The sequence below is a fragment of the Bidens hawaiensis genome, unplaced genomic scaffold (assembly GCF_021521415.1).
Source record: "Bidens hawaiensis isolate Kalapana, Puna unplaced genomic scaffold, B.hawaiensis_p1.1 tig00010387_1, whole genome shotgun sequence".
In the NCBI taxonomy this organism is placed as follows: Eukaryota; Viridiplantae; Streptophyta; class Magnoliopsida; order Asterales; family Asteraceae; genus Bidens; species Bidens hawaiensis.
The window spans coordinates 10237-33716 of NW_027491790.1; the positions used below are offsets into that span (position 1 = coordinate 10237).

A 23480-nucleotide genomic window follows, 5' to 3' on the forward strand; every position below is an offset into this window, starting at 1 on the left:
TCCGTCCCATTAAAAGTGTCATATTTTGAATTTTCAAAGTTTTTATTTATAAACTTTGACCGTAATTATATACTTTTTGTGTTATATAAAACTTGATAAAAATTATACCGATAAAAACATTTTTTAAAACATACTCAAATCATATAACTTTCATCAAGTGTTATCTAACGCAAACAAAATTATTTAAGGTCAAAGTTTATAAATAAAGACGTTGAAAATTCTAAACATGACACTTTTAATGGGACGGAGGGAGTATAATACAACCAAATATATATTAGTCATTGTATATATAATTATCTTAATCGTGCTGCCCAAGCATATCCTATAATAACAAAGCTTAAATATAGAACTAAATATTATTCTTATTCGTGTTGCCAAGTCATATTCCGTATAGTTCGACATGCGTGATGCCCAAGGATCAAAACTCCTATATAAACACAAACACAACATGCATAAAATTAAACAAAAACCAAAACACCTTACAATACAAAACATATATATAACAATATGGCTCCCACATCCACCTCCCTCCTTGGCCCACCGGAGATCCACCGTCCCCACCGTCTCACCACCGTCTCACCACCATCCACCACCACCACCCACCCATTCATGGACGCCATGATCTCCAACTTCAACACCACTAGAGTAACCCAAACTCCACCCATGGGCTACACCGAAAACATGTCACCAACCTTTCTATCCACCGGCAACCCATGCCTTGATTTCTTCTTCCACATTGTCCCCGACTCACCACCCGAAACCGTCACACACCACTTACAACAAGCGTGGCAACACGAGCCCTTGACAACCCTAAAACTAATATGCAACCTAAGAGGCGTCCGAGGCACGGGTAAATCAGATAAAGAAGGGTTTTATACATCCGCATTATGGCTCCATAAAAACCACCCCAAAACCATGGCTTCTAACCTCTCGTCCTTGGCCGAATTCGGCTACTTTAAGGACTTGCCCGAGTTACTATACCGTCTCCTTCAAGGACCTGAAGTTCGTAAAATAGCTAAAGCTGAGCATTTGAAAAACAAAAAACACAGGTCTTTGCAAAGTCGTAAGACCATGTATAGGCGCTTTAATCACTCAAGAAAAAGCTCTAAGCAAATCCGAGCTGCGAGAAAGAGTGTGCCTAGAGAGCAAAGGCTTTCGGCCGAGTTAAAGAGAGTGGAAATGGAAAAGATGAATGCTAGTAACAAAAGAAAAGATAAAAGGATTATTATGGCTATAAAAGCCTTAGAACGATACAACCGTGACCCAGATTACAAGTTGTTACATGATTGTGTGTCGAATTTGTTCGCTGAGTGCTTGCGGTCGGATATCAAGTTATTAAGTTATGGGGACTCTAGGAGAATCAGCCTGGCTGCTAAATGGTGTCCATCTTTGGATTCATCATTCGATAGAGCGACTTTGTTATGCGAAAGCATAGCGAAGAAAGTGTACCCTTGTGAAGTGTATAACGAATACGAGGGTATAAAAGAAGCTTGTTATGCGTACCGGGTTAGGGATCGTTTAAGGAAGGAAGTGCTGGTGCCGCTAAGGAAGGCCCTGGAGCTACCCGAGGTTTACATCGGGCGGAATCAATGGAATTTGATACCGTACGGTAGAGTGGCTTCGCTATGAAGCTTTATAAGGAGAAGTTTTTGAAGCATGATAGGTTAAGGTTTGAAGAGTATTTGGAGAGTGTAAAGTGTGGTAAAGCGAAAGTGGCTGCGGGTGCACTTCTTCCACACGAGATTGTAAACAGTTTGGAGGACGACGATGGTGGTCAGGTGGCCGAGCTTCAATGGAAGCGAATGGTGGATGATATGTTAAAGAAAGGGAAGTTAAACAATTGTTTAGCGATCTGTGGTGTATCGGGTAGTATGTCCGGGACTCCAATGGATGTTTGTGTGGCTCTGGGAGTACTGGTTTCCGAATTAAGCGAGGAGCCATGGAAAGGGAAGGTTATTACTTTTAGTGCAAACCCGAAGCTGCATTATGTTCAAGGGGACGATTTGAGATCAAAGATCGAATTTGTGAGACGAATGGAATGGGGGATGAACACTAATTTTCAAAAAGTGTTTGATTTGATACTTGAAGTGGCGACAAAAGTGAGGTTGAGTGAAGATAAAATGATCAAGAGGGTGTTTGTGTTTAGTGACATGGAGTTTGACCAAGCGTCGGTGCGCCCGTGGGGACTGATTATAAGGTGATCAAGAGGAAGTTTGTGGAGAGAGGGTATGGAGGGGCGGTTCCGGAGATGGTGTTTTGGAATTTGAGGGACTCGTTTGCGACGCCGGTGGCTGGGAAGGAGAATGGGGTGGCGCTGGTTAGCGGGTTTTCGAAGAATTTGATGACATTGTTTATGGAAGATGGAGGGAGTATGAGCCCTGAGGGTGTCATGGAGAGTGCCATTTCTGGTGAGGAGTATAAGAAACTGGTGGTGGTTGATTAATATTAATGTAAATTTCGTGTTATTTATATGTAATTTTAACTTTCTAATGCAAGAATTACATGCATCTTTTAACAAGTCTTTAGTCTTTACAATATTGTCATAGCTAAATAAACACAACTGAACTATCATAGACCTTGTCAAGGCTTCATTTTAACAGTGGCCCAACTTAGTTAACTAGTTTTTTTATACGTGGGCTTGGAGAAAGTTCCACATACTGGGCTGCCAAGAACCCAATAAACTTAATGGATTAAATTAGCAATTTAAGTCCATATTAACATCTAAACTACTATTAACCAATGTTGTAATTAAATAATTACTAGTTATGATTGAAATATCTAGTCATATAAATAATTTTTTAAGTATGTGTTTTAATGTAATTATATTTGACATAGTCACCATCTATTACTCTAGTTAATACATGTGTACAAGTGTAAAACTTTATCCTATTCAAAATAAATGATTTCATACTTACTCTTGTCATGATTCAAAATTATGTTCATAATATAGGTATATCCTTTATAAAAATTACTCTAGTTATACAAATAATTATGCTAGTTATACAAATACATACACAAAACTTTATTATAATCAAAATAAGTCATTAATAAATACTCTAGTTATGTGAATTATGAAGTAATTGAATTTAGACAATTGATATTACACAATAGCCACCGCGTGAATTCATAATCTCAATCACTTTGTATGTTTTGCATGTTAAGTTTTTTCTTTAATGGCTAACTAACGTACTCTTAAATCATATATACCTGTACCCTGTTGAATCTGAACCATCCACCTACAAAATAGAAGGAAGGCACCGCCACCTCTCTAGGATTTGTATGTGTGTATGTGCGTGCGCTCGTGTGTCGACGAAATAATGAAATAACATTAAAAGTTGACAAGGTGCCAGAATTACATATTTACAATAATTCCAATTAGACTTGTACAACTTAGAAAGACAAGTATCTCTTATTTTGGCATTCACGTTAGAATTTTCATCTTTAATTCTTCATCTCAATCTTTATAATGTAACAACAAATCATCATTCTCTAAATTTATCTTTATATTTTGTTAACATGCCCCTTCAAATGCGTTAGTCACCTCTTTTTCACTCATAAACACTTACTTTTATTACTTTTTTTTAAATACTAGCCAACATTTATAAAGAATGAATAGTGATCTCTTTATTTGGATACTCAATGTTTATAAAACTCTAGATTTTTTAGATAGAGATAAAAGATGAATATTCTGGTCACGATACAAAATAAAGAGTCTAATTTTAAAGGGGACAAAGATGGAAATGCTACTCTTATTGCCCTTTTAGTTGTGGTTTTAAAAACTTTGACGTGATAAAAGTTGGTTTTTATATAATTATGATTTCATATGGAACATAACACTCAAAATTGATATCCTAGTGGTCTTTAAAGTTTTTTGTTTGGGTGACTAAATGATAATTTCTGAACATTTGGATGATTAATACATAGATTACTCTTAGGCATGTAAATAAACTGAAAGAACACGAATAAGGGCATGTTTGTGTTCATTCATTTAACTTTAAACAAACATGAAATCAAACAAATATTTGTATTAATGTTCGTTTGTTTAAAAAATGAGCATGTTCGGGTTCGTTTATGTTCCTTTGTTTAACATATAAAAGAAACTGTTCACGATCATATTTTGATAATTATAAACGACTATAAATGAAATATATATGAACAAACGTAATTAAACACAAACAAACATAAACTAACATAAATGAACACATGCAAACATTAAACAAAAACCGAACATAAATGAACAAACAAAATATATGTTCATATTCTTTTGTTTATTAAATATCCACAAATTTTATGCTCGTGTTTGTTCGTTTATTAAATAAATTAACATAAACTAATTTTCCGTCGAACTGTTCATGAACAGTTCATCGGACGTTTGAATCGTTTACAAGCCTAATTACTTCCATGTAAGAGGATCTTAAATTTCTTTTTTCAAAATGAGCCTTTTATAAAGTTATAAGAGCATTCACATCCCATCCCCTAAATTTATGTGAGGAAAGTATGTCAATTATAGGGTGAGGTTTTAGTGGTTGTGAGTGTAAATTATAGGGTGGAGAGAAAAATGTAGTGATTTTTTTGTAAATTTGGGGAAACTTTTGGGGAACATTGTTTGCCCCTATTTATTTTTTAATATTTGTTGGATTGGTTGTGAGTAGAGGAGAAAGAAAACTGCAATGATAAAGGTATAAAAAATATTATTTAATTGAACATGAGAGAGAAAAGTAGTGTTTATTAGTGTAATTATAGGGATAAGGATGAGGAATGTGATGAGAATGCTCTAATATACATGTAACATAGAATATATACCACGAGTCGTTTATAATATTAGACCGAGTAAACTGCGGTTTTCGTCCCTGTGGTTTGTCCAAATTTGCGATTTTAGTCCAATAGTTTCTGATTGTCTTTTTTTCGTCCCTGTGGTTTCATTTTGCTTTCAATTATATCCTAACCAACTTACCCCGTTAAATCCACCTGGTTATGTCCATCATCTTGAGGGGCAGTTGGTAATTGTACTCCCAAAAGAAACACCAACCAACCCTAAATCCCTGATTAAAAAACCATCCAGTTGTCTTTTTCAATTGTTTTGTTCGACACCACGATTCCAAACCCTAGAAGAACAATGAACCACAATTCCAAACTCTAGACGAACAAACAACGATGATTCACCACTAATATTTGATCATGGCGCTTAGTCTCTAGTGGCTTCGATCTCCACATGAAAAGTTTGACCCCGATGAATAATATCGTAAGTACCGATCTCTGTTTAACTGGTTTCTTTAAACTTTTTCCCATGATTGTCTGGATCAACAATAGTTATTAAATCTTTACTGATATTGTTTATTAAACAGGGGGTCACCCAAAGGTTTTCTCCATGAAGTTTAACTATGGTGGGAGATTCACAAAGCCTCCATGCAGAACCTATGTTAACGGAAAGGTAGGGTTTTTTGATATGGTTGACTCTTTCGAGTTTGGGTTCCACGAACTAGAATCTATGACAGATTGCTTAGATCTTCATGTAGGAGATGAAATACTTTATTACTATTTTAAGGTTTCAAACAGTGATCTTGATTATGGTTTAAGGGCTTTAACAAATGACACTGATTTTGATGAGTTGTTTAAGTATGTTGAGGAGTTTAAGGTTATTGAGGTATACACTGAGCTTGGATGCCAGGAAATAGGCACTACAGAAACTATCAATGAAAGTCAAGTAAGCCAAGTAGATAATGAGGTTAGGACTAAGGATCACATTGATGAAGATGAAAATGGGGATGGTGAGGGTGGTGACGAAGATAACACTAGGGATGGTGAGAGTGGTGACGAAGATAACAATGGGGATGGCGAGAGTAGCGATGAAGATGATTCTGAGGATTCTGATTTCTTTGTTGACAGTGATAATAGCTGTGATGATTTAGAAGTAGACATGAATGAATTTAGACCTGTGGTGGATATACCTGTTAATGAAGAACATCAACACTTCGCTAGTGAAGATCATAACAGTGATTTTGAAGTTGACATAGATGATTTTGATAGCATGGATGAAGATGAAACACCTTTAAGCAAGGCAATGAAAAAGGCTAGGAAGAAGAATAGAAAGGGCAAAGATCCAGTGTTTGCACCTTTTTATGTTGGACAACAGTTTTCAAATATGGATGAAGTTAGGGATCTAGTAAAGAAGTTTTGCATTGAGAGTAGAAGGCAACTTTACTTTAAAAGGAATGATAAAGAAAGAGTAAGGGTGTTATGTGCTGGAGTTACACATGTTGTTGGTGGGTCCAAAGAGGTAGTTGTGAAGAGTAAAGTTGGTGGGTCTCAAAAGGTGGATAAGTAAAAAAAAACAATGAAAGAACCAATGGAAGAGAAACTGATTCCCACTTGTCCTTTTGTCTTACATATCTCCAACCACAATAAATTATCCTCTTGGGTTGTGAAGACCTTTACTAATGAGCATACATGCCTTAATATAAGAAATGTCAAGTTGTGTACTGTGAGTTGGATTGCTAAAGAAGCTGAACAAATTGTTGCTTCGAACTACAACATACCAGTTAAAGCACTACAAGATCAATTCCAGAGGAAATATCAAATACAACTCTCAGAGACTAAAGTTTTCCGGGCGAGGGCCATGGCTAGGCAGAAGATTGATGGTAATTTCACTACTCAGTATGCACTTCTAAAGGACTATTGTAAGGAGCTAGTTAGAGCTAATCCGGGAACCTCTGTGGAGATTGAGGTAGAGAAAGAGTTTAACCCATCTAGTTTAACAAGGCAGTTCAAGAGGGTTTACATTTGTTTAGCTCCATTGAGGGAAGGGTTAAAGCTTGTGGTAGGAACCTATTGGGATTGGATGGCTACTTCATGAAAGGGCCTTTTCCTGGACAGATTCTAACTGCAGTGGGAGTAGACTCAAATAATTGCATATATCCCGTGGCATATGCTTTAGTCGAAGCTGAAACAACTGAATCATGGACTTGGTTCTTGGAGTGCCTAGGTCGTGATCTTGATCTTTATGCAAATTCCAATTTCACTTACATTAGTGATCGACAAAAGGTACATCCAAGTTTTAACTGTTCACGTATTGTGTTTACTATTTTTGTCATCACTTATTGTGTTTACTTGGGTTTATTATTAATCAGGGTATTATACCAGCTTTAAAGAAGACATATCCAAGTGCTGAACACAGATTTTGCTTGAGACACATTCATGAGAATATGAAGTCTAAGTGGAGGGGTCATGTGTTTAAAGATCTACTTTGGAAGTGTGCTACAGCAACTACTATTCCACAGTTTGAGAAGGCAATGACAGAAGTGAGGGTCCAAGATCAGGCTTTACATGATTGGCTACGTGATATCCACCAAAGCACTGGTCTAAAGCATACTTTAGTGGTACGATTCTTTAAAATTAAAAATATTACGTGTTCAGTGGTACGATTCTGGTTATTTTTTCGGGTTTCGGGTCGTTCGGGTCGGGTTATTCGGGTTTTGGGTTAAATGATTCTGGTAAATTAGGATCGGTATTCGGGTTAAAAAAGTTAAAATCTAAACTTATATTGAAAAACACACCCCTAATTATGTTATATATTGTGTCTTTGCAGGAAGGTCAACAAGTGATGTTCTCTTAAATAATCTATGCGAGGTGTACAACAGGCAACTGGTTGGCGGAAGAGACAAGCCCATTATAACCTGCGTGGAGTTTATTAGGGAATATTTGATGAAGAGAATTGTTTTAGTTCGTAAAGCATTTCCAAGTGTGACGGTCCTCTGACTCCGAAAGCAACAACACTGTTTGAAGGAATTAAAAAAGATGCATTATTGTACAAAGTCATATGGAATGGGATGAACAAGTACCAAGTAAGTGGGCCTTCACAAGATCAATGTGTAGTCGATGTTGACAAGAAGACTTGCTCATGCGGAATGTGGGAGTTGATTGCCATGCCATGCAAGCATGCAGTGGCAGTCAATTATAATATGGCCCAAAATGGCATGGATGTTGACATTCCAGAGGCTTGGATCTCTAAAGTCTACTTGCTTGATACATGGAAGAAGGTGTACGATCATACCATTGACCCAATCAACGGTGTTCAAATGTGGACGCCTTCAGAATGCCCAACAACTCTTAAGCCTCCAAAGCACCACAAACAAATTGGAAGGCCAAAGAAGAAACGAAAGAAAATTGCTGAGGAGTTGAGCGAACTTGCTAGGGAAGGGAAAATGCCAAGGTCTAGTAACACGGTCACGTGCAGGAATTGCAAAACACAGGGGGCATAATATAAGGTCTTGTACCGCGCCAAAGTTTTCATCACATCCTGAAAAGAAAAAGGGCACAGCCAAAGGGGGAAAAAGTTGTCACAAGTGGAAGGTTCAAAAAAGAAGGGCATCACCAAAGGGAAAGAAAAAGTGTCACAGGTGGGAGGTTCAAAAAAGAAAGGCACCACCAAAGGTCTTTGATTGAATGGTGTTTGTGTTGATTGTCTTTTGAAACTGTTAATATGTTTGATGGTTATCATGTTTTGGCATGTTTGACTTTTTAGTCGAACTTGCAATACTTTCCCAAACATAATCTAGTATTTATGTTTGATGGTTATCATGTTTTGTATATCAAGGCTTTGACTCTAGATGTTGCATGTTAGTTTTTATGTAATGAATGCTATGTTTTGGTTGAAGTATGGATGTTTTAGTATGCTTGTGATTATATGGTTGTTATTTGTTGGTATGTTTGACTTTATTGACAAATATGAGTTTTTCAAGGTAATTGTCTTTTTAAAATTCAGATTTTGACAAGTTGCATATTTTAGTATCTGATTGTCTTTTTAAAATCCAAGTACTTGTCTTTAGCATTTCCAAGTGATATCATGCTAACAGGTCACTGCAGTAAATATCTTTAATTAACAAGATAAGGTGTCAAATGACCTCTATTATTTGCTTAAAAAACGAAGAGCTGGTACATAAAATATTAGGTAAACTTTTCATACCCTAAACTAGTTGCAAGAATCCATTGAATTATACATTCTAGTGTCGGTAATTGACAAAAATGGTGGTCTTTGACCAACTCAGTTTTGACAAACAATGTTTCGTTTGTAACCTATTGTTATAATGCATAAGGTAATTAGGGGGTGCAAACGAGCCGAGCCAAGCCCAAGCTCGACTAGGCACAAGCTCGGCTCGTTTAACTTATACATAGCTCGAGCTCGAGCTTGGCTCGTTTCGAGCTCTATTAAACGAGCTTATTTTTAGGCTCGCGAGCTGGCTCGAGCTCGTAAGTAAAGCTCGGGCTCGGGCTCGTTTATTGAATGAGCTTGTTTTTAGGCTTGATCTCGGCTCATTTGCACCCCTAACGTTAATAAACCAAACTTATCGTATGGTAGCCAAAATACGAAATTTCATTAATAGTGATCATCAACAAAATTTGCAACATAGTGCATTTAATCACATCCTATAGTTAAGAGTACAACATAAAAACATAAAGCCAGTGACCTTTACAAGTTTCAGGTCATTTAAAAATCAAATACAACAAAAAAAACATCCAACTTAAACCTAAATAAATCTTCAGCCTTTTGTTTTGAATTGCATTAGCTCTTGCCATGGCTTCGTGATTATTGGCGGATCTCAATAGACCAGGAATGATTTCTTGAGCTCTTTGGCACAACGGGGAATCAACCCAATCAACAAAACCACATCTTGATGCCTGGTAAGATTTTGAAGTAATTAGGAAAAAAAACAAAATATAGTTTCAATATAAAAAAAACTTACACTCGTGTAACAGTGAAATCGTCTACCAGGATTGGCATCGGTCCAAGACGTGCGAATGGTTGTAACTGAACCACATGAGCAAAACACCATTCGATTGTTGGCTCGGCGACGAAGTGATTGTGTGTTAGAGGAGCTCGACGTTGTATATTCAAATGTTGTCTATCTTGGGATGAAGAAGATAATACAGACAACAAAAAGAATGAAAAAGAGGTCCGGGAATTAGGGATTTAGGGTTGGTTGGTGGATTTAACGGGGTTAGTTGGTTAGGATATAATTGAAAGCAAAATGAAACCACATGGATGAAAAAAGACAATCAGAAACTATTGGACTAAAATCACAAATTTGGACAAACCACAGGGACGAAAACCGCAGTTTACTCTATTAGACCTAACAATTCTAGAAAATACGGCGTTGATTGTTTTTATATAGCCACTAAAAGAAATCCAAAGATTTACATTTCAATGAAATTTCATATAGTTTTCTTTCTCACGTTTACACTACTTTTTTTTTTCATGTAGAGTTTATGTACTAAATATAATGTGCATATTAATGTACACGGTTTATTTAATTATGTTAAATCGTCGGTTCAAGCTATCAATTAAACAAACCACGTGATATTGGGTGCAAATGTTATAAATTGATAATAGAACAGGTAAGAACAGAAAGTATAATAGAAGAGAGACAAATGAATAATACAGCTACTAAGTAAATAATCCATAATCTGTGATTAATGTGTCGCTACACCATCTGTCATAATTTAGTCAGTTAAAGCGTCAAAAAATTGTCACGTAGACAGTGAGCTTTAACTAACCAACCATTTAACAAGGGTGTTGTGGTTTGTTTAATTATTAAAAAACAAGAAAAAAAATGATTGGCTTAAATGGAGGATAGAACGATCCTTTTAAGCATTTTGGTGTTACCTGGTTGGCGAAAGAAGAGGATGGAGAGTGGCGCATGTAGAGTATTATGGTTTTCAGAGCATGGTTAAAGATTGAGGTGGGGCGTAGGTGGGTCCCTCCAAATTCACAACACATGATCTTATAGAATAAGGTGTTATATGCCGGGTATTATTTATTTAGAATTTTATTGGCATTTAAAAATTGTGTGGCTAATGAATGAAATCAACTAATTATTATAACAACTAAGGCTGAGGGGTGCGGAGCGCGAGAAAGGGCGCAAGTGGCGAGGCGGTCGCGCCCCGGGGCGCGAGGACCACACCACCAAGGCGCTATAGGGGCGCGAGAGGGGCGCGAGCGCGGAAAAAGAGGCAGGCGCGGGTGGGCTAGCGGCTGGGGGGAGCGTGAATGAGGCTTGGGATGCGTGAAAAGAGCCGTTGGGTGGGTTTTTTATTAAAAAAAAAAATTTTCCTACTCTATATAAACATACCAATATCAACACAAAATCAAACACGATTTTTCTCTCTATTCAACCTATATCAAACCCAAACCAACACCAATATCACATACCAATATCACATACCACACCCAAAACCCAAAATCACCCCATCTTCCAAACCTTTTTTTAAAAACATGGCTGGAAATTGGTACCCAAACCTAGAATCAGATTACAGTTACGACGATTTATGGTCGGCACCGGACCAAGCGATGTTTTATTCGGGGTTGCAACAACCATCCGGCTTTCAACCATCCAACATACAACCGTCTCCTAACTTTGTAGTTCCAGAGACACAAGAACCAGAAGGTGAAGCTGCGGGACAAAGAAGACGCGTCCACCGGAAAAAACAAATTGCAACGGACGGGTCGGGTTCGGCTTCGACCGGAAGGACGAAACGGAAAATCACTCCGTGGTCATCGGATGAGAAGGAAGCCCTGTGTCGGGCTTGGATAGTCACTTCTGAGGATCGGCGTTGCGGTAATTGTTTTAACGTTTTTAAAAATGATTTTTAATAAAAAAGTTAAATAAAAAAGTTAAATGACTTACAAATTTATTTATGCATTTTGCAGCGGACTACCAAAAGAGCAAGGTCTTTTGGACAAAGGTTAGGGAGACGTTCTATTCGCTCGTTGGGAGTACAGAGCGGACCGCCGATATGATTTCGGGTCGGTGGACCGAAATCAGAAAATTTGTCGGCTTGTTTACTAATCTGTTCAACAGGAACGCCGGTCGTATGAGACCAAGTGGCAGTGACGATTTGGCGGTTTATAATTTCACTGTCGAAGAGTGGAGGCAGGAGTGCCTGCGGAGGTATGGGACGGTGAAGACGTGGGACGATGTAAAGGTGTGGGAGAGGTTGAGAAGGTGTTCTAAGTGGGTTGAGCTGGTGGCGCCGGACGTTGATGCGGAAGTAGGGCCGAAACGGACTAAAACTAGTTCGTCTGGAGCGTACAGCACTTCCGCCGGGTCGGATTGCCGGGTTGGATTCGACCTAAACGTTGCGGGGGAGGAAACGTCTTCACCGCCGAGGAGGCGGCCATTGGGAAGGGACGCCAGGGGCAAAAAACCGGCTGAGGGGGAAGCCGTAAACATCAACGATCTTGTTGAATCCCTCAATAAATTCAACAAAACCATGGAGGTGGTCTCTAATGACAAAAAGGAAAAAAAAAGAATGAGAGATTTGGACTTCCTTGCAAGAGACTTCAGCCACCTAAATCCGGTCGACCAAATGCTGATGGAAAAACAAAAGGAACGTATCCGGAAGAGGTTGATCGAAGAAGACCAAGCCGAAGAATAAGAATAATGTTTTTTTTTAGTACTTTAATTTTTTTTTTAGATATTAATGTGTTTTTTTAATTAATGTGTGTTTTTTTAAATAATTTATGAGTTTTTTTAATAATACGTTTTTTAATACATTTATAAAAAAATAAAAAAATAAACCGCTCGCGCCCCCTCTCGCGCCCCTCCACACCATGGCCCGGGGCGCTATCACCACTACCAACACCCATCTTATCAAGTTTCTCTCTCTACCACACGTCACAATATTATTGGCTGGCGCCCCCACTCACGCCCCCTCTCGCGCCCCCCACACCCCTCAGCCTAATAGTTAAATGATTAATTATTAATAAAATAAACCATGTTTTTCTATTTGTAAACGAGCTGCTCCCTGTATAGCGGCGGATGTCGGCAACAATGACGGATGGCTAACAAGTGGCAAACTATGGAGAGTTTGATTTGACTTTCATTCAATATTTTATGTTTTTTTAATCTTTTTAATTTGGTGTCGGTCGTTATCTCATAATATGTGGTGTTGGATTGGAGCAGACGACATGTTGTGACTTGTGGTTCAGATGTTTATCAACTTCTAGCGGCAAGTTGTGGATGTGTGAAGGTGATTTAAGTGGCACGAGTTATTTTTTAATTACTTTAGAGCCAAACACTTTCACGCGTTTTGTACTTTTAACAAGCAAACATTTCACACTTGAATTCAGTTGCTCTTTCTAAACAATTTTTACTTGCAAGTTGTGACTAATCACTAGCACACCATATTTAGTTTGTGTACCTAGAAATTAGCATCCTGTTTATAATAATATGGCACATAGAGTCTGAAGAAACACTAGGCGACCCAGGGCAGATTACGGATAATCTGGGGGTTAAGTAATGTTTTCCACGAGAATGAGGTCCAGCAGAGAAGGTTGTTCTTCAGGTGACCTGCAAAACAGACACCGTAAGCTCATCACTGAGAAGGGGGGGTTCCTCCTTGTGACCACCATCCGGTGTTAGAATCAGACTAGATTGCTCTGAATATAAGTGTATATTAAGAGATTGCTAGATAAGATAAGATAATGAGGTATCAGATGATGTCCTTACCATTCCAAGGTGTTGGAGTATTTATAGCCGAAGGTAGGTTTCCTAGAAGGTACAGCCGGCCGAATAGTATTCCTGTTCTACCAACAGTGGGCTACGCACAAGCCATGCTGGTTGGTGGATAGGCTGCGGCCGACAGTGACAAGGTCGGCTGTATACTGTTCCTTTACTGCCGGCTATGCACTGTTCCACCAACTGTAGGCTGCGCACGTCCCACAGTAAGGGTTGGTGAGTAGGCTGCGCACGTCCCACAGTAAGGGTTGGTGAGTAGGCAGCGGCTAATAGAGACAAACAGTACTAGAGGGTGCTCCTCCTCGTACTGTTGTCGGTGAGCTGTCACCCTGTGATTGGTTCATGGGCTGCTCTGGTCAGATCGTCTGTTTTGCCCATACCTTGGTAGGTATAGTACAAAAGATCTTCCAGAAGCATACGGACTGGCTCATTTGGGCGGAGTATTCCCGCCTTGCTCATTCCTTCAGGTGACTACTGAAGTAGCTAGTGCCTTGTGCGTGTAGCCTTGCTATCAGTGCGGGTAGCCTTCCCTGATGGCTTGTATCCGCAACTGCGGGAACAAGCGGGGTACTTCACCATTGGGAGGCTTTCCCTGCGGGTACAGCTGGCGTACTGCGCGTAAGGTCTTCTCTGAGCATGGTGGGTCCTGCGGAAGCAGTTGGTCGTTGCGCAGACGTCCCTGTTCAAGGTGAGTCTTGCGGGTCCAACTGGGCTCTGCTGGGACCTACCTCTTCAAGTCCCCCCAGTCCAATGTTCTTCTCATGAATTATTAATAAGTGAGGTGAACTTTTGGACTAGCAAGGGGTTTTGAAAAGGGTTTTTAGTTTTAAGGTTTTCCGTGGGGATTCTTCCCGCGGTTTTCCTAATGTCACGCAGAAATTCCCGACTTTTCTGCTTGATCTTTGGGTATGAAGCGGGTAGGTCTGTAACCTCCTCGCAAGTCAGGAGCGTTGAGTCCCACTTGTGTGGATTCTCCATGGGGTTTTGGTAGTTTTCAACATAGTGATCAATTATGTTAAAACCACCAATTCCATCTTGGAGTTTCAAACAATATAGTTCTCGACGTTCCCGCCATGCGGGGATGTTATTCCCGTTTCCGCAAGCATGGCCCAGAAGATCCTTCCTGGTTTGAATTCCCTGCGGAGTGCTAAGTATGTGAAGGGTTTTGCCTTGACACTGTACCCGCACTCGTCTTACGGTTATTTTACTTCCAAGGTATTCCTGGCGTCAATTCCCTGCGGGTGCTTAGTATGTGAAGGGTTTTGCCTTAACACTTTACTCGCACCTGTCTTATAGTTACTTGGTTGCCAAGGTAAGGGGTATTTTCCCGCTTTTGAATCTTTTTAAAATTTTGAAATTCGAAGAGTTGGTGAAAGGATAAGAACAGTCCAAACTATTGAAACGTCATCCGACGGTTTCTTCTGACAGTGTCAGGACGTGCAGGAAGTTATGGCGACGTGACAGTATATGGTCATTCCAGGCGCTTTTTCAGGCGCGTGGGCGCGAATTTTCGGGCGCGTGGCCGCGAAATTACTGGCACGCGTCCTTTCAACAGCTGTTGCCAGCTTGCTTTTTGCCACGTGTCATAGTTTCATTGCACCTGCGATTTCTCTCTCTTCCGCATTAAATTCACCGCATTAATTGCGATTAGTATATAAAGGGGGAGAGGGTCCTTTGTAATCCACACTTTCACTTTTCTCTTCATCTTCAAAACGATTTCCGGCGAATACTCACCTTTTCAGTCGAGCATTCTCCTGAAATCGTTCTCTTTTTCATACCTGCAAGATGTCTTCTGCTTACGATCTTGAGGGTACAGCCCAGGAGGCTGGGGTGCACGCCGAGCACCCGTCATCCACGTCCGACAAGAATGACAATAGTACTGCTGGCGAGTGCCAGTGTGCTCTGCCTGTCGATCTATATCAGTACATCGTCAGGAAATTCATGCTCGAGTCTCTCGAGCCTGAGTTTCCTGAACCTCATCAGACGGTGTATGATGCCCCCAGAGGCAAGATCGGGGTATATGCCGCATTCTTTGTCTATGGGAATCTTAGGTTCCCATTGACAAAGTTTGTGTACCGTGTCCTAGAGAGGCACGGTGTACACCTGACCGAGGTGCACCCGAGTGGGTGTGCCGGATTCTGGGCATTGAGCCCTTCGTCGACCGCCTGATGACCTTCTACTCTTGGAGGTGCATCCAGGGGTGGTATACTCTGATAACCCGTATAAAGGGTTTGAAGAATTGCGCAACCGAGCGCAGTCTTCGTTCGTGGAAGCGGGAGTTCTTTTTTATCTCCGCTCGCGCCATCCCCCTTGCCATGAAGTTCAAGAATGGGCAAGCACTCCCCAGCCTTCACGCCTCAAACTATCAGGAGGCGGAATGGTTCTCGAAGATATCCAGAGTCCAATCTCCGGTATACCGCTTTGCGGAGTCCGGGATGGTGATGCTCGGGATGTGCCGGGTGTGGAAGGATGCGGATGCGCAAAAGATCCCGATCGTCCTTGAATACGGTTTGAACTCTGTCCCTTACGGTACGGTCTGTCTTCATTGTTTATATTTGTTTGTCTTCTAACTGTTTGTCTTTTATTTCAGAGGGGAACGACTTGCAGTCGCTCCTGTATCCGCGGGAGGCTGATAGTCCCGCTCGGATGGGTACTCGTGCTCTAGATGAGAACGAGTTGCCCATCCTTGCACAGACGGCGGATCGGTTCGTGGAGGTCTACTCGCCAGGCCACGAGATCCTGAGCGCCAGGCGGCCAGGTAAGGCGTTATTCAACCCTCGACCCCTCAATGTTGAAACCTCTGCTTGAATTCCTCTAATCCTGTGTTCTGATGAGGAATCCGCAGATGGTCCTTCGTTGGTGCAGAAGAAGAAGGCTGCCGGCGGGAAGGGGAAGGCGAAGGTGGCCTCCACTGCCGATCCGGTGCCTCGGTCTGACTCAGAGACCGAGAGCGAGGAGTTGGCGGGGAACCCCGGTGGTGATAAGACCACTGCTCCGGAGGCTGCGACTGTCACCTCCGGAGAGCCCAGGATGACGACGGTGAGCGGCGCAAAGAGGCCGGCTCCATCGGGTTCGTCCCCGCCTGTCCGCACTTTTAGGCTCAAGAAAACCCGTAAGTGCAAACTTCCTTTATTTTTAACTTCATAGCTTTCCATCATTAATACTTATCTTCCTTGTGCAGGCGTGGATGCTACCGCATTCCAGGGTGGAGCGGGGAGGAGTACCTCCCCGCCCATGACGGTAGGTTTGGTCAACCTACCTGAGGCGACAACCCAGGCGGCTGCGCCTACGCCTGCTTCCGCTGGTTCAGTTGCTCACTCCGTTGAGCCAACTGTTCCAGCTGCGATGACATCACCGCCGGCTGTCAGTGCCATATTTACCGCATCTTTCACTGAGCCGGCGGTTACTTCTGCTGCGGACTCCGCAGCGGCGATCGCGGCGGCCGCGGCGGCCTTCACCATGCCTCCTCCGTCATCGGCAACGACGGCCGATCCTTCAGGTATGCATAGGGCTTCTCGCCAACCTCTGCCTCCTTCCCATCTACCTGACCTCTTGGACGGATTTCCCTTGGGTTCAGGTGATGGGTTTGGCGGCTATCGGCCTGTTATTGACCCTACAGGTGCGTAGGGTTCTTTTGGCCTATATTTTTTTATTTTATTTTTTTTTATATATCATCTTTTCCTAACTGCTTTTTGTTTTTTGCAGTGTCGGATTCCAATGAAGTGTATGTTCCACGATGGAACATCCGCCGAGGAACAACCCTTCGCACACCTGTGGAGTGCGTGGAGTGGGCTCGTCACGCAGCTCCCAGTGGTGCGTTGGGGGAAGCCATGGCTAGCTACCAGGAGGGTAGGCTAACCAATGAGCTTCGGGTTCTCCTGGCCCGGATGCAGCCGCGCGTCGAGCTGCTTTGTCGTGAAAACGACAAGTTAAAAGCAGCTCGCATTCAAGAAGTAGCTCAGGCGCGGGCTGTCCGGGAGGAGAATAGGAGGCTCTCCGCCGCGGCTGCAGAGAAGGAGAAGGCGTTCAATGCCCTTGAAGTTGAGGTTCAGGCCCGTCTCGAGGCCCGTTCCAAGGCTGCCCAAGCTGTTAACGAACAGCTTCGGCTGGCTAAGGAAACTGCTAGGAACGCAACTGAAAGGGCCACCAAGGCTGAAGCTGTTGCTGAGCCTCTACGCCTCGAGAATGAGGAACTTAAAGCTAAATTAGAGGCGCTCCAACAGGCTCATGATGCCTTGGCGATGGAAGACGCGAAGAAGCTCCAAGAGATCCTGGACCAGAGGGGCGTGCTAGACCACACTGAGCGGAAGCTAAAGGGCGTCGAAGAGGCTGCTGCAAAGGAAGTGTTGCTTGCCAACCTCAATAAAAGTGAAGCCGAACGCGCCTGTAACCAAGCTCAAGCCGCCCTCCAAGAAGCTCTGGTTGCCAAGGAATGGCTTCTTCGAGAAGCGTTGTCTCAGGTAAGCTTTTCATGTCTTTACGCTTTTCTTTGTAAATAGAAAAGGTTTTGATACTTGTATTTTTTTCTTTTTGTAGGTTGTGCATCGGGTCTTCACGGAGACGTCTTATGACGATGCTATGAGCACAGCCCTCAACGCTTCTCATGAGGATGGGGATAAGGCCGGCTTCCTGCATGGTCTAGGGTTTGTTGAGAAAGGCATCCCGCCTTCCAACTTCCCTTTGTATGATGTGGATACTGAAGCTGTTTATGACCAAGCAGTGAATCAGTATGCCGCCTTCCCGCATCCGGTGGTGGAGAAGGTAAACGAAGTCGCTGCTGCTGATGATGGGCTAGCTATCCTTAAAGCTTTCCTTGAACCGCCACACTCTACTGATGGTGCGGGTCCAAGTGGAAGTGGTCCTGAAGCATGATCCTGAAGATCCCTTTCCACCATTAGCGTAGATTTTTGTTTTTGTATAGCTTCTTTTGTATGCGGGTATGCACCCAGCAATCTTTGTAATATTTGAATTTTGATGGAATAAAGATTGTGTTAATTCCTTGCCTTGTTTATTTTACGCATGTTTTGATTTAACTTAGAAATTTCTTTAGTACTTAGATAAGTTAATCTTTTTAACGTGGCAAATTATAAGTTTGTTTCGCTTCCTCTTTCATGATTGTGCGGGTATGACCGTCACTTACACTTAGTAGGATGGCTAAACTTTACTTATATCTGACCTGCGTGGAAGTTTTCCTCATCTTTTCCTTTGAAATTTTCTAAGTGTTCAGAATAAGTTAACCTTTGAACGTGGTAGATAATAGGTTGAAGTTTTGCCTCCTTGTTCGTGATTGTGCGGGTAAGACCGTCACTTGCACTTAGTAGGATGGCTTAACTTTGCCTACATCTGACCTGCGTGGAGGTTTTCCTTAAAACTTGAAATTTTTACCGTTGTGTTTATGCGGGTTTTGCCGCCTTCCACACGTAACGACTTACTTCTTCCCCTATTTATGCGGTGAATACCGGCACATCAGTGTGGGAAGTTCATAAGTATTAAGGTAAGGCTATTAACACATTGTGAAAGGAGAATCATTTCCATTAGAAGTGGCTCTAGGCCTTTTCTTTACAAGTTTGGAATTGATCTACATATAACATTTGCGTAATTGAGCTCCATTCCATGTTCTTGGGATGGGAGTGCCATCGAGCCTTTCGAGCCGGTATGCGCCCTTTCCCAGAACTTCTTTGATAATGTATAGCCCTTCCCAGACCGGGGCCAGTTTTCCTAGGCGTTGTTGGTTCGAAGCCTCGTTGTTACGCAGTATGTAGTCTCCTACATTGAAGTTGCAGAGTTTTACCCGCGTGTTGTAGTACTTTTGCATTTGTCGCTTGTAGTTCTCTTCGCGCACTGCGGCTAAGTCTCTGCGTTCCTCGGTTAGCATAAGGTCTAACCGTCTTTCCACATCGTTGTCTTCTGGCTGAATCAAGACCCTTGGTGAGGGTAAACCAATTTCGACCGGGACCATGGCTTCAGTGCCATAAGTGAGACTGAACGGGGTTTCTCCCGTACTGGCCTTTTTCAGCGTTCTGTTTGCCCAAAGGACGTGCGGAAGCTCGTCCACCCAGCCGGATCTGTGTTCCAAGAGTCTTTTCTTTATGCCTTCGACGATGCTCTTATTTGCTCTTTCCACCTCACCATTACCTTGTGGGTGTGCCACTGAGGTAAAGGTGTGGGTGATTTGAAGTTCTTTCAGCCACTGTTGTAGCTTTTTGTCAGCAAAGTTGGTGCCGTTATCGCTCACCAAATTCTGTGGAAGTCTAAAACGACAAATAATAAATTCCCAAATAAATTTTTTGATATGTTTCGCGGTTGTTTGGGCTAAGGGTTTTGCTTCTATCCACTTGGTGAAGTAGTCGATGGCTACCACTAGGAACTGAACATTTCCTGCTGCTGTAGAAAATGGGCCTGTCACATCGATGGCCCACTTCTGAAATGGCCATGAAGAGGTGACAGGAACAAGTTCATTCTTCGGGCGGTGCGTGTTGGGTGCGTAGAGCTGACAGGACCTGCATTTTCTGATATATGCCAACGCATCCGTATGCATCCCCGGCCAAAAGTATCCCGCGTTGTTTAGCTTAGCTACAACAGCGCGTGGACCTGCGTGTACTCCACATATGCCTTCGTGTACTTCCCTTAGGAGGTAGTCAGCATCTTGGTTGTCCACGCATCTTAAGAGTGGGCCGAGAAAGTTACGTCTGTAAAGGATGTCATCGATGAGTTGATAATTCAGTGCTTTACAGCGTAGTTTTCTTGCCTGTGTTTTTGACTCTGGTAGTGTACCTGCCGCGAGGTATTTTGTTATTGGTGTCATCCACGTTTCTGTGCCGGTTTGGATGACACAAATTTCCTTGTGTGGGACCGAAGGTGCCTCTAGGAGTTCAATGCGGATGTCCTTTCCCAAGTGGGTGAAGGCTAATGATGCAAGCTTGCTTAACGCATCCACAGATTTGTTTTCACTACGCTTGACGTGTATGACTTTGCAATCGTTAAAATCGCGCATAAGGGTTTTTGCTTGTGCGAGGTACAGGGCCATTGTGTCGTTCACGGCCGTGTACGTCCCGTTGATTTGATTGGCTACTAACATGGAATCCACGTGAGCTTCCAAGTGTTTCACTCCCATCTTACGCGCAATTCTCAGCCCGGCCAAGAATGCTTCATACTCGGCTTCGTTATTCGTACTTGGAAAATCCAGTCGAATAGCGTAAGTGTATTCTTGGCCTGCTGGGTTGGTTAGTTTCAGCCCTGCGCCTGAACCCTCGTTACTGGCTGCTCCATCAGTGTAGAGTCGCCAGACATCATTGATGTCTTGTGCTGGAGAGGGTTGAGCCTCTTCCTGGCACTCTTTTTCCCGCGATGCAGGCACTTCCGCAATAAAGTCAGCCAATACCTGGCCTTTTATGGCTGGTCTTGGCTTATACTTTATCGCGTATTCCCCCAACTCAATTGCCCATTTGGCTAGGCGTCCCGATAACTCGGGTTTGCGTAGAACGTTTGCAAGTTTGAAGTTGGAGAGAATGGTGATTGGGTGACCCTGGAAATATCGTCTTAACCTGCGTGAAGCGTGTATAAGTGCTAAGACTAATTTTTCGAGGGTAGAGTACCGGGTTTCTACGTCTGTTAAGATACGGCTGACATAATAGATTGGCATCTGGATGCCTTTCCGCTCTACTAGCAGGACTGCCCCGGTTGCTCTATCTGTTGCGGAAAGGTATAGGATTAACTCCTCTCCCGCTTTTGGTGCTGTGAGCGTTGGGAGTTCGATCAAGCGTGATCGAATCTCCTGAAAAGCTGCTTCCGCTTCTGGTGTCCAGCGGAAGTGCGTTTTCTTTAAACAGTTTCTCAACGTTGACACGAAAGGAAACGACTTATCCGCGTGGTTTGCCAAAAAGCGATTAAGTGCCACTAGTCGTCCATTCAGTGTCTGAGCCTGTTTGATGGTAGTAGGTGATTCCATTTTGATAATGGCTTCGACCTTTTCAGGGTTCGCTCTGAAGCCATCTTTAGTGACGATGACCCCCAAGAACTTCCCTTCTTCCATTCCAAAGGCACACTTGCTCGGGTTGAGTTTCATGTTTATCTTCCTAAGCGTGTTGAAAGTTTCTTCGATGTCTTTCAACATCGCTTCTGCGTCAGGGCTTTTGATGACTAAGTCATCCATGTAGACTTCCAAGTTCCTCCCGATTTGGGCATGAAACTGGTTGTCCATCAGGCGTTGGTATGTGGACCCCGGCATTCTTAAGTCCAAATGGCATCATTTGGTAACAAAATGTGCCATCGGGCGTCCGAAAAGCGGTTTTGTCCTGATCATCAACGGCCATGTGGATTTGATGGTACCCCTTATACGCATCCAGGAAGCATTTAAGGCGAAACGGTGCTAACGAATCCACCTTAAGATCAATTTCGGGTAACGGATAACAATCTTTGGGGCATGCTTTGTTCAAGTCCTTGAAATCTATGCACATGTGCCATTGTTTGTTATTCTTCGGTACCATAACGGGATTTGCAACCCATGTTTGATATTTGCTAACGCGTACGATGCCTGCGTCAAGGAGTTCCTTGACTTGGGTTCTACACGCGTTAGTTTGTTCTGGCCCCATTACTCTGCGCTTTTGTACGACTGGCGTAACAGCCGGATCGCACTTGAGCTTATGCTCTGCCTTACTTCGGGGTACACCAGTCATGTCAGCTGGTGTCCACGCGAAGATGCCAGCGTTTTTCTGTAATAAGCGTTTGAGTAAGGTGCGTGTGGGATCGACAACTGTTGGGCCAATAGTAACGGCCTGGTCCGGGTATTTGCCGTTGAAGGCCCATCTTTCCGGTTCGGTGATGGTTGGTTTAACCATCTTTGGTTTGGGTTTAGATGAGACAGATGCGATGCATACCTGGGGAATGCCGGTGATCATCGCTACACCCTCAGCTGTTGGCCATCCCATCATGCCGTGGACTGAAGATACCACGGCGTTGAATCTTGCCATCCCGTCTCTTCCGAAGAGAATGTCGTATGTGTGGTGTGGCTTCCTCATCACGACAAAATCCACGTCTTCCGTGCGTGAGTGATTCCCGTCCGTAAGAGTGACGGGGAAAGATAGGATACCCAGGGGGGTGTTTGTGCTGCCATCGAACCCTTCCATCGAGGCGTAGATCGTTTCCAGGCGTTCCTTGTCTTCGTCATCCAGCTTGTCGAAGAACTTCCTGTACATCACCGTTGACGAGGCGCCGTTGTCAGCAAGAGTGCGAGAAGTGATGTAGTGCCCCAGCTGGCTTTTGATGATGATAGGGTTTTCTTTGCTGGGTCCTCCTGGCACTCGCGGGAAGCGCACCTCAGCTTCCTTCCACGCGCATGGTTCTGTCGCTCGCCTTTTTCTTCCTCTGATCTTACCATGGACCATGTTGATGCTGATGTCAACGGGCTTCCGTCCGTTGCCTCTGTACCGGTTATCATTCCTTCCTCCCTTCTTGATTGATGCCACAAGGTGTGCAAGTCTTCCATCCTTGACGAATGTTTCAACAATATCCTCCAAGGATGTACACTCTTCCGTACTATGACCTTTTGTCCCGTGGAAGTCACAGGATTTGCTCTGATCCGCATTAGGTCGCTGCCGGATCATTGGAGCTTTTGGCCATGGTAGTTTTTCGGTGGCAAATATTTCCGTGACGCTTTTGGTGAGTGGCGTCCACCGGTGTTTTCGACTTGAAGGGTGTGTGTTATCTCTTCCGCCAACAAGAGGGTGAGAGCTGGATGAGGTGTCAAAGTTTACCCTTGACTGCCAAATACCTAGCTTCCTCTTTTTGTTCTGCCGGGCGATCCGAACATTGTTTTCTCTAGTCCTTTGCGTGTAGAGGTGTGTACTCTGGGGAAGATCCCTTCCCAGTTGCTTCTCCGTCTCGGCAAAGCGCTTGGCCGCCGTCATGATGGCATCCCATGTGGATGGCATGCCGTCCTTACCCGTCAATGTGCGGATAAGCTCTGGG

The 23480-nt window shown here is 43.0% G+C and overlaps 1 protein-coding gene and 1 pseudogene across 1 annotated transcript; both read left to right on the forward strand.

Moving 5' to 3' along the window:
- The first annotated feature begins 507 nt into the window (after nucleotides 1–507).
- On the forward strand, nucleotides 508–2443 carry LOC143535084 (uncharacterized; annotated as a pseudogene).
- A 4406-nt stretch (nucleotides 2444–6849) lies between these two features.
- LOC143535134 (uncharacterized) lies at nucleotides 6850–8258 on the forward strand. The gene is made up of 4 exons (XM_077029478.1): nucleotides 6850–7041; nucleotides 7128–7356; nucleotides 7586–7637; nucleotides 7730–8258. The coding sequence occupies exons 1-4, from the start codon at nucleotides 6850–6852 to the stop codon at nucleotides 8256–8258; spliced, it is 1002 nt and encodes a 333-aa protein (XP_076885593.1).
- Nucleotides 8259–23480: the final 15222 nt, after the last annotated feature.